This window comes from Emys orbicularis, chromosome 1, assembly GCF_028017835.1.
Source record: "Emys orbicularis isolate rEmyOrb1 chromosome 1, rEmyOrb1.hap1, whole genome shotgun sequence".
In the NCBI taxonomy this organism is placed as follows: Eukaryota; Metazoa; Chordata; order Testudines; family Emydidae; genus Emys; species Emys orbicularis.
The window spans coordinates 7687712-7697982 of NC_088683.1; the positions used below are offsets into that span (position 1 = coordinate 7687712).

At 50.7% G+C, this 10271-nt stretch overlaps 1 protein-coding gene across 1 annotated transcript in view; it reads left to right on the forward strand.

Annotated features, from left to right (window-relative positions):
* STRIP2 (striatin interacting protein 2) overlaps positions 1–9489 on the forward strand; it is a 64406-nt gene extending 54917 nt beyond the window's left edge. The window contains exons 19-21 of the mRNA XM_065417329.1: positions 2479–2583; positions 4009–4213; positions 9239–9489. Of these exons, the coding sequence (XP_065273401.1) occupies positions 2479–2583; positions 4009–4213; positions 9239–9489 (561 nt within the window). The remainder of the gene's footprint in view (positions 1–2478; positions 2584–4008; positions 4214–9238) is intronic.
* The last annotated feature ends 782 nt before the right edge of the window (positions 9490–10271 follow it).

Genomic DNA, 10271 nt, shown 5'->3' on the forward strand with positions numbered 1-10271 from the left:
AGACCTACCCTTAGAGATGTAATTTCTTACAAAAGCTGCTTCGTTGTCTCCCAGCCTCCTGTCACAGCTCAGAGCTCTTCCTCTGAGTGGGCCTAGTATTTGTGCCGTGTGGCAAGTTTCAGTTTCTTATGGGTTCCTAGGTATTTCCTGCAATCCTAGCTCGCTAGACAAACGTAAATGGCTTATAAATCTGCCAGTACTAGTGTCTGCCCTTATTCCCAAGTTGATTATTGTGCACCAACAGAGAGCTCAAGGGTGTACAAATAGAAGGAGATGGTCCCTGCCGTGAGGAGCTTACCACCCGAATTGGACACCGACGTCACAGATCAGATACAAGTTAACATCCTTAATTTGGGGGGTCATTTTAGTCTGTTTTTATTTTTAAAATTGATGTTTATTACCCCCAAAAACTGATGATAAAGCCTGAGGGACTTGATCTGGTTTGAAATACGAGGGTTAACTGCATGGGCCTTTCAGACAAGATCTTAAAATCCCAGGTTCTGTCTTCTCTGCATGAACACCTTTTAAAAGCTAGGGGAGCTTTGTGTACGTGTAGGAATTTGTTCTTTCATCCTCAGCCATGATGTCCATTTTCTCTGTCGAGCAGCACGCTCTGCACGGTTAGTTCATAGATTCATAGATTCTAGGACTGGAAGGGACCTCGAGAGGTCATCGAGTCCAGTCCCCTGCCCGCATGGCAGGACCAAATACTGTCTAGACCATCCCTGATAGACATTTATCTAACCTACTCTTAAATATCTCCAGAGATGGAGATTCCACAACCTCCCTAGGCAATTTATTCCAGTGTTTAACCACCCTGACAGTTAGGAACTTTTTCCTAATGTCCAACCTAGACCTCCCTTGCTGCAGTTTAAGCCCATTGCTTCTTGTTCTATCCTCAGAGGCTAAGGTGAACAAGTTTTCTCCCTCCTCCTTATGACACCCTTTTAGATACCTGAAAACTGCTATCATGTCCCCTCTCAGTCTTCTCTTTTCCAAACTAAACAAACCCAATTCTTTCAGCCTTCCTTCATAGGTCATGTTCTCAAGACCTTTAATCATTCTTGTTGCTCTTCTCTGGACCCTTTCCAATTTCTCCACATCTTTCTTGAAATGCGGTGCCCAGAACTGGACACAATACTCCAGCTGAGGCCTAACCAGAGCAGAGTAGAGCGGAAGAATGACTTCTCCTGTCTTGCTCACAACACACCTGTTAATACATCCCAGAATCATGTTTGCTTTTTTTGCAACAGCATCACACTGTTGACTCATATTTAGCTTGTGGTCCACTATAACCCCTAGATCCCTTTCTGCCGTACTCCTTCCTAGACAGTCTCTTCCCATTCTGTATGTGTGAAACTGATTTTTTCTTCCTAAGTGGAGCACTTTGCATTTGTCTTTGTTAAACTTCATCCTGTTTAACTCAGACCATTTCTCCAATTTGTCCAGATCATTTTGAATTATGACCCTGTCCTCCAAAGCAGTTGCAATCCCTCCCAGTTTGGTATCATACGCAAACTTAATAAGCGTACTTTCTATGCCAATATCTAAGTCGTTAATGAAGATATTGAACAGAGCCAGTCCCAAAACAGACCCCTGCGGAACCCCACTCGTTATGCCTTTCCAGCAGGATTGGGAACCATTAATAACAACTCTCTGAGTACGGTTATCCAGCCAGTTATGCACCTACTCCAGAAGTGGCTGCATTTCAGTTCTGCTGCTTTGGAAGTATTGCTGGGGCTCGTTTGGGATGAAAGGTACCGTAGAAATATGATGATCTTCTAATCCAATGTGCGCTTGTTTTATATCTGCTCCTCCTGGAGGAGAAACAGACATGATCTACGCAAACAGGAGCTGGTGGGTGATTATCTGATATACTGGTTCTGTATAACATATGAGTAGAATTTTAAAAAAATGCCAGTTGGATCTCTGCAGTATAAAAAGCGTTGTCCTCCTATGACCCATATTATTGTTTGTCATCTGTCGTTGTGTAATTTCATTTTCTTTATCTGCAAAATGTCCCCAACGCCGGTGGTGATTTGTAAATTCATAAATAAAATCTAAAAAATACAATTCTGTAAATAAATGGTGATTATTAGGCTATAATTTTCTCTCTGTATGTAAACAATGAATGCAAGTACACTGCAGCAGGTAGTTCCCTGGATAACACAAGCAGATGACTGCACTTCCATTTTATCCCTTTCTTTTAACGTATGCACAGATTAAATCCTCAGTGTTAGCAGTGGGCTTTTCAGAATGGCTTTTCCCGGTGTCTGTCAGCAAAGCGATCAGCCAGCCAGATGAGGGTGTTATGGTGTTCAATGCCCTTGTCTTTTATATGGAATGAGAACTGTGCAGATGCCACCGTCAGACATTCGTCAAATAACTTTGCCCAAGGAGATTTCAGGGGAGGTGCCACTTTAATGCTGCAGGCAGTAGCATTGAACTGGCCCTTTTCCCTCCTGTGTCTGTCTTCAGGAAGCTGGGGACAACAACCAGTTCTGCTGGAGGAACCTGTTCTCCTGTATTAACCTGCTGAGACTCCTCAACAAGCTGACCAAGTGGAAACATTCTAGGACAATGGTGAGCTGGGGTCTGGGGGTGTTGCCCTTTGTCGCAGAGACCCTGCGGTGCATTTACTGGCGTTTTGATGTGAGCGAGTGTACTGCGCTACATCTGCCCATCCTTCATGCAGCAAGGGACAGCCTTCTCTGTCCAAGAGCTTGCGGTCAGATTAGGGTGATGAAGCTAATTTATCTCCCCGGATCTTGCCCTGGGGAAGAAAACATTTAAACTAACTAGAATGTGAGATGTTGACACAAGAAGAAACTGGGAGATCGTGCCTAGAATGTTACTAGGGTGACCAGATGTCCTGATTTTATAGGGACAGTCCCAATTTTGGGGTCTTTTTCTTACATAGGCTCCTATTACCCCCCACCCCATCCCGATTTTTCACATTTGCTGTCTGGTCACCCTAAATGTTACGTCCGGCTCTGTTTGGGAGGAAAGGCCAGGGAAGAGCCAACGCAGCCGGCAACACGAATGAGCAGTCGGAGCAGGAAGTTGGCAGCAGAATGGGGCTGCAAGGGAAGTAGTCTCCCTCCCTGGGAGGCGTGGTTGGGGCTATGCAGTTAAGTAATCTTCCATTACTCCCTAGGAGGGGGGAGTTTGGGCTGGTAAACCCAGGGTGTGGGGCCAGAAGATGTAAGAAGGAGTGTAGGGAAAGAGCAACAGGGTCAAGGAGAAAGCAGACCATGGTTGCTAGGCATAGAATGGAATGGAACCCGGAGTAGAGGGCCGGCCCAGGTTCCCCTACCAGCCACTGGGGGGAACAGCACAGACTGGGCAGTGGAGCAGAAGACTGCCTGGGCCCGTGGTCCGATAGGATCTTGATGCCCCGTAAGGGGAGAATTGTCGTGACCTGGCTGGAGGGCCAAACCATGAAGAGGGAATACTCTGAGTCGCAAAGAGAGAGAAGTGGCAGGGCACATGAAGGAGCAGCAGAAGGGGGCGTCAGACCTGGAAGGCGCTAATCCCCAGAGCAACCCAGAGAAAGCGCCCTAGGGGTGGGCGGGACCATGTAACAGTCTCTTTAAGGAGAAGCAGAGGAAGATGAGGAGAGAATGGAGCGGAGTTTAGTAAGTCTAGATTATAGTGTCCCAAAAAGAGTCTGCAGGGGGTCAGTGGGCTACAATGAATGCTTCTGCTGGGGCTTCAGGCTGGCCAGTTGTTTTGAATGCTCTTAAGATCTGCTGTGTTGCTAGTTATTCTTCCCCCACGTTGGTTCATATTAAAGTTCTATCAATCTAGAAGTCAGTTCCTTTACAGAAACCCTCCTCTGCAAAAGGATAGTTAGAAATGTTTATTCCCCACCCTCCGCAACTTACCTGCTCTGCTGCACGTCCCTATTCAGTTTTTCTGTGTTTTGTACCACGTTTGCCACCAGGGTGTCAGAGCGGCTCAGAACTCGAGAATGTGCTGACAACATTTTTGTTGGTGATTTGGTAGATGCTGGTGGTTTTTAAATCCGCCCCGATCCTGAAACGCGCTCTGAAAGTGAAGCAGGCCATGATGCAGCTGTATGTGCTGAAGCTCTTGAAGATCCAGACCAAGTACCTTGGGCGCCAGTGGAGAAAGAGCAACATGAAAACGATGTCTGCCATTTACCAGAAAGTGCGTCACCGCATGAACGATGACTGGGCGTATGGCAACGGTGAGTATTGCTGGAGAGAGCACCGGCTCTGGGTTCTCGGTTGATGCTACTGCGCATTTCGTTTGACCTGCAGATCCATCAGGACCCTACAAACTTGGTCTGGCTGAGGGCTTCCCTGGCAGCTGTTCAGAAGCCTTAAGGCCACATCTGATTTGCTTAAGATAGCACAGATTGCATCCACCCTCCCATCACGTGTCCACTCAGAGCATTATCAGCTGGGATTTGTAGGACCTAAGTTTCAGCACTACCTCAACTCGGCCTCCATTTGCACTGGCTACTTTGCGACTGTAAAAATTGCAGGTGCAAGGTTGTCTGCAGTTGAGGTCATTTTGTACATCAAGTAACTGGCTGTGCCTGTAATCCAGGGCCGGCTCCAGGCACCAGCCTACCAAGCATGTGCTTGGGGCGGCACCTGGAAGGGGGCGGCGCTCACCCGGGGAGAGCGGAGCCGCACCGGGCTCGCCGCCCTCCCCCGGCGCTCCGGCCGGTCGGGGAGAGCGGGGCCGCGGCCGGGCTCGCCGCCCTCCTCCTGGCGCTCCGGCCGGCCGGGGAGAGTGGGGCCCCGGCCGGGCTCGGCGCCCTCCCCTGCCGCGCTCCCCGGCAGGGGGCGGCGGGAGGCTTTTTTACCTGGGGCGGCAAAAAAGCCAGAGCCGGCCCTGCTGTAATCGCATCAAGTCTGCAGATGTAAACGTGGCCAGTGTGTGAAAATCTGACTAGCAGGGCTTGCAGGTCACGTCTCTGAAATAAAGGTGAGGCTACATTGTACATTGAAATAGAGGCTACATTGTACAAGCTTGTGTTTCAGCCTGTGGGCTGCCACCCCTGGGAGATAGTTTCTATCTTTTCACCCTCCATATTTTCTACAATGATGGCTGTGAGGAGGATTCTGACAACTACAACGATGCATTAACCCATGGGATGCAGCTGACTACACACTCAGTGCCCTGGCTTTGCGGTTAATTCAGTACGGTAATCTGAATCCCAGGTTTGGTTAAAGAGGAAGGAAGGATCTAAACACATTTCTTTGCCTTGACAACCTGGCCTTAAAACTTGTATTGTGTCTCTGCTACTTATATCACCTAAAAAGGATTATATGACCCTGCAACTTTCTAAGGAATTCATATGAATGGGACGCTGTATCAAAACCCAATACTTAAGTTTTGAGGGAGGAGTAGGTTAAATGTGTAGGAGAAATTGGCTATACATAAAAACACTTTAGGGAGTTTAAGTTCAATTAAAATGATTTGTTAATGATTTAAGCCTTCACCCTTTGCTTTTGAGAGCTGTAACATATATGTGGTGCTGATTCAGGAGAATCAAAGGTAAAACTCATTAATCTAGTTTCACTGTGGAGTTTAGTGAAATCCGAAAAGGAAACACACGACACAAAAGTTTTCTGTTTTGTTTTTTGACATGTGTCCCTTTTGAATTATTTACCATAAAACTGTTTTCCTCCACTTGCTCTTTGCTTCTTGTAGTGAGTGAAGACAGTAGCAGGAATATTTTGTACCGCAGATGGTGCGCGGCTACTTCACGCTTTTGGCTGTCGTGGGAGTTTTAGGCACTCGACGCTCACAGACAGAAGAAGCAGAGCACCTATAAAGTGTTTTTTTTTTTTTTTTTCTTTTTCTTAAAACGAGGACTCGCCATTTTAAAAAAAATTAATTGACCAGCCACTGTTAAGAATAATGAGCTGGAAACACAGAAGTGAAGGATGATTTTTCTGACTTGTGCAAAGAAAAGATGGTGAGGCTAGAGCAGTGGAGGGCAACCTGTGGCCCGTGGGTCGCATGCAGCCCATCAGGGTAATCTGATTGTGGGCCGCGAGACATTTTGCTGATGTTGACCGTCCGCAGGCACGGCCCCCCGCAGCTCCCAGTGGCCGCAGTTCACCGTTCCCAGCCAATGGGAGCTGCGGGAAGCGGTGGGCTGCAATCAGATTACCCTGATGGGCCGAAGGTTGCCCATCACTGGGCTAGAGTGAGGATGACTTGTAGGTTGTGGTTGGATCTTTCTGCAGGTGCGTAGTTATGTATTTCTCTTATGTTGGGTGCTGCACTTTGGCACTAGGGTTCCCCTCTCTGCCCCACATTTTGCTCCTCTCTCGCACTATGGTTTACTCTGACATAAGAATCTAATGGAAAATGGCATTTTGCCAGAATCCCGACTTCCCCCAGGAAAGGAGATTTAAGCAACAACATAATGTGATACTTAACATGGCTCAGTACTCAGACATCTCATCTTGATCTGGACGGACTGTCAGACTACTTTGTAAATGCCCAGGCTTTCAGAGACAAGCCCTGGACTTGTTTTCCCCTAGGAGGGTTTATTTTTATCCTATGTATGTCTGAGTTGCCACTGAGCTCACTAAATCAAACCTTTTCCCCCTTAAACCAGTGAATTCACTGTATCTTTCTAATGTGAGTGACTATTTCATCTAGAAATGGACTCCAGAGGGACTGAATGACACTACTGAATGATATTACATGGCTGAAATATAGTTATTACATCCAGCCAATAATTCCCCAATGCCTATACTTGCTTCCCATCAACATCCCTGATTTTCAGTGAGTTATAAATTTGCCATATTTTACTTCATGTTACATTTTCCATGCTTCGTCTCTGCCTCGGGCCGAAGGTTTTCTTTGGCAATTTTCAGCAAACATGGTGGGATCCTGTGGGAAAGTATTATGTGCTCATGTAATTAAAAGTGTATCATAATGCATACAGACAGGGGAAGAATGACGGTTGTACAGGTAACCTTAATTCTGGTATTGCCTAATTTTTTTAATGTTTTGCAACTGTAGCATTATGTTAATATAGGAGATTTTTGTATGAAATATATATACATCCACCTCTACCCCGATATAACATGACCCGATATAACATGGGTTCGCATACAACGCGGTAAGGGGGCCGGGCCAGGGCCAAGGGGTTGGATAAGGGGCAGAGGGTCTCGGGGGCGGTCAGGGGCTTCCCCCCCCCCAAGGGTCTAGGAGGCAGGAGTTGGGGGAGGGCAATTTTGGGGGCCCTGCAGTCCCAGAGTGGCCCGGGGGATTAGCAGGGGGCCAGGAGCAGCCCGCTCCGCTTCCCTCGCCCCAGCCCCAGCTGCGTCGCTCGGTGGAGGGGGCTTGGGGGAAGGGACACCCCTCCCCCCCCCCCACGCAGCGGCAGAAGCGGAGCAGCCCGTCCCCAGCCCGCTCCACTCCGCCAGCTCTCAGCCATGGCGCTCCGCTTCCCACCGCAGGTGAGTGCGGGACCTTTCCCCAACACACACACACACACACACACACACCAGCGACACGGCTGGGGCTGGGGCTGGGGCAAGGAAAGCGGAGCGGGCTGGGGCCACGTCGCTCCGCTTCCCGCTGCAGGTGAGTGCGGGGGGCGTGCTTTCCCCAACCTCCCCGCACTCACCGGCGGCGGGAAGCGGAGTGCTGCAGCTGGGAGGTGGCAGAGTGGAGCAGTCTGGGGCCACATTGCTCCGCTTCCCGCCGCTGCCGGTGAGTGCCTGTCAGGGGGCGGGGGGTGTGGATAAGGGTCGGAGCAGTCAGGGGCAGGGCTAGTGCAGCCACTAGGCGAACTAGGCGGTCGCCTAGGGCGCCAAAAAGTGGAGGCACCGGAGAGCCAGAGCGTTGGCTTGCGGGGACGGCGAGCCCCAGCAATGGAGGAGCTGGCGCAGCACAGGGGGGCAGCAGCCCTGCAAAGGCGGCGGCGCCGCTAGTGGGGAGCAACCGCGCCCCCTGCCCCTCTTGCCCAGGCTGCGGCCCGCCCCCCCCCCCCCGGTGGCTCCGGCCCCCGTGCGCCCCCGGCTGTCCCCCTTGCTGCGCTCGGGCTCTGTGGCTCCCGGGAGTGTGAGCTGCCGGGGCATGGGGCCCTGAGCCTGCTCCGGGAGGGGCGGCGGCGGCAGCTCACACTCCCGGGAGCTGCAGTGCCCGAGCGCAGCAAGGGGGGAGCCGGGGGGCGCACGGGAGCAGTCGCCCGCAGCCCGGGCAGGCGTGCCCCCCCGGCTCCCCCCTCACCGTGCTCGGGCACTGCGGCTCCCGGGAGTGTGAGCCGGAGCTCCCCCACTCCCGCTGCCTCAGCAATCTGCAGGGGAGGGGCTGTGCGCTCGGCAGCGCGGCAGCCTGTTTGGTTTGGCTCCACGTGGAGCCAGCGTCTGACTGGCATGGGCATGGTAAGGGGAGTCCCGGAGGGCAGTCAGGGAGCAAGGGGGGTTGGATGGGTCAGGAGTTCTGGGGCTGGGGCTGTCAGGGGACAGGGAACGGGGGGTTAGATGGGTTGGGAGTTCTGGGGATCCTGTCGGGGCGGGGAGTGGTTGGATGGGGCATGGTAGTCCCGGGGGTGGGTCTGGGGGCGGGGGTGTGCGGCCGAAGCCCGGCAAAGCCAGTGAGTGGACTCGGGACGGGGGCCGCCAGGGTGGGCTGGGGAGGGCTCGCGGGGGGGGGGGGGGTGCACCCTCCAGGGGAGTTCAGGGGGCGGGGAGGGGGGAACCTGGTCTGGGGAGCAGCCCCTGGGCAGGCTGGCCCCTGGGGTCTATAAAGGCTCGTTGGGATTTGCCCCTCAATGAACTGATGTGCGGGGGGGGGGGGGGGGGGACGGCGGCGCAAGGTGGAAGTTTCACCTAGGGCGCAAAATATTCTTGCACTGGCCCTGGTCAGGGGACAGGGAGCAGGGGGGGTTGGGTGGGGTCCTGGGGGTGATTAGGGACAGGGGTCTCTGGAGGGGGCGGTCAGGGAACAAGGAACAGGGGGGGCCAAAGCAAGTTCAATATAACGCGGTCTCACCTATAACGCGGTGAGATTTTTTGTCTCCCAAGGACCGCGTTATATCGGGGTAGAGGTGTAGTATGAACTGGTTTGGAATAAGCTCTTGTAGCAACTGTTGTGAATCTGACCCTCATGGGCATATGACTGTGTGATGAGGTCACAATCCTTTACTTCTGTCAAAACCTCATCCCATGTCAGAAAAAATGAATGATTTTCTCATACTCTTGTGTGGGGGGGTGTTTCTTATCAAATGCAGATATTGATGCCAGACCATGGGATTTCCAAGCTGAAGAATGCACACTGAGAGCCAACATTGAAGCCTTTAATAGCCGGAGATATGATAAATCCCAGGACTCAGAGTTTGCACCGGTGGACAATTGCTTGCAGAGTGTGCTGGGGCAACGGCTGGAGCTCCCTGAAGATTTCCATTACTCCTATGAACTCTGGCTAGAAAGAGAGGTGTTTTCCCAGCCAATCCGCTGGGAAGAGTTGCTACATTATCAGTGACAATGACAGGATTACCTGAACCAAATACCATCTCAGCAAGGCTCTGAGGTGCTACTTCCTGGGGGAAAGGAGAGGTCGCTCTCTGACTAGGGGGTTCTGAAGTCTGGCAAAACATCTCCCTTATAAGAATTGAATTTTTATAACTATTCAGACACCCTAAAGTGTGGTGTCCCTATCTTTTAGAGACCTTCCCTTTCCTCCAATCTTTTAGAAACCATCTAATGTAAACGGACCTGCACGTAGAGGTTAAGGGCCAAATTCTGATGTTACACTGGTGACAATCTAGAGAAACTCGACTGACATCAGTGGAGTTTACTCCAGGTTTACATCAATATAATGGAAATCAGAATCTGGTTCTGAGTATCTTAACTTCTTTCTTAGCGTTGTTCATGTATAATAAGCTTGCTACGTTTCTATACTGTGAAAGGTCTTTGCCTTGCCTGACTGTCCTGCACTGTGCCTAATACACAGAACACGTTTCACTTATTCAACTTGGAACGTCGCCTGAGAGATGATTAGACATCCCACTACCATATTAACACCTAGATTAGACAGCCTAATACCTCAAAAATTGAAAGTAAACAATAACTGGCAATATTTGACCATCTCAGCAGAGGCTACAGACTGAATAAGCCAATGGAAACTAAACTACCAGTGGAACCTCACTGCTGCTGCTTGCGCTGTATAACCTAGGACTTTGGTTTCCAGAGCTGGCAGTTTTGCATCTTTCACTATACCTGTGAATCCAGCACTTTCCTCCCTCACTACATTCATTTAACTTT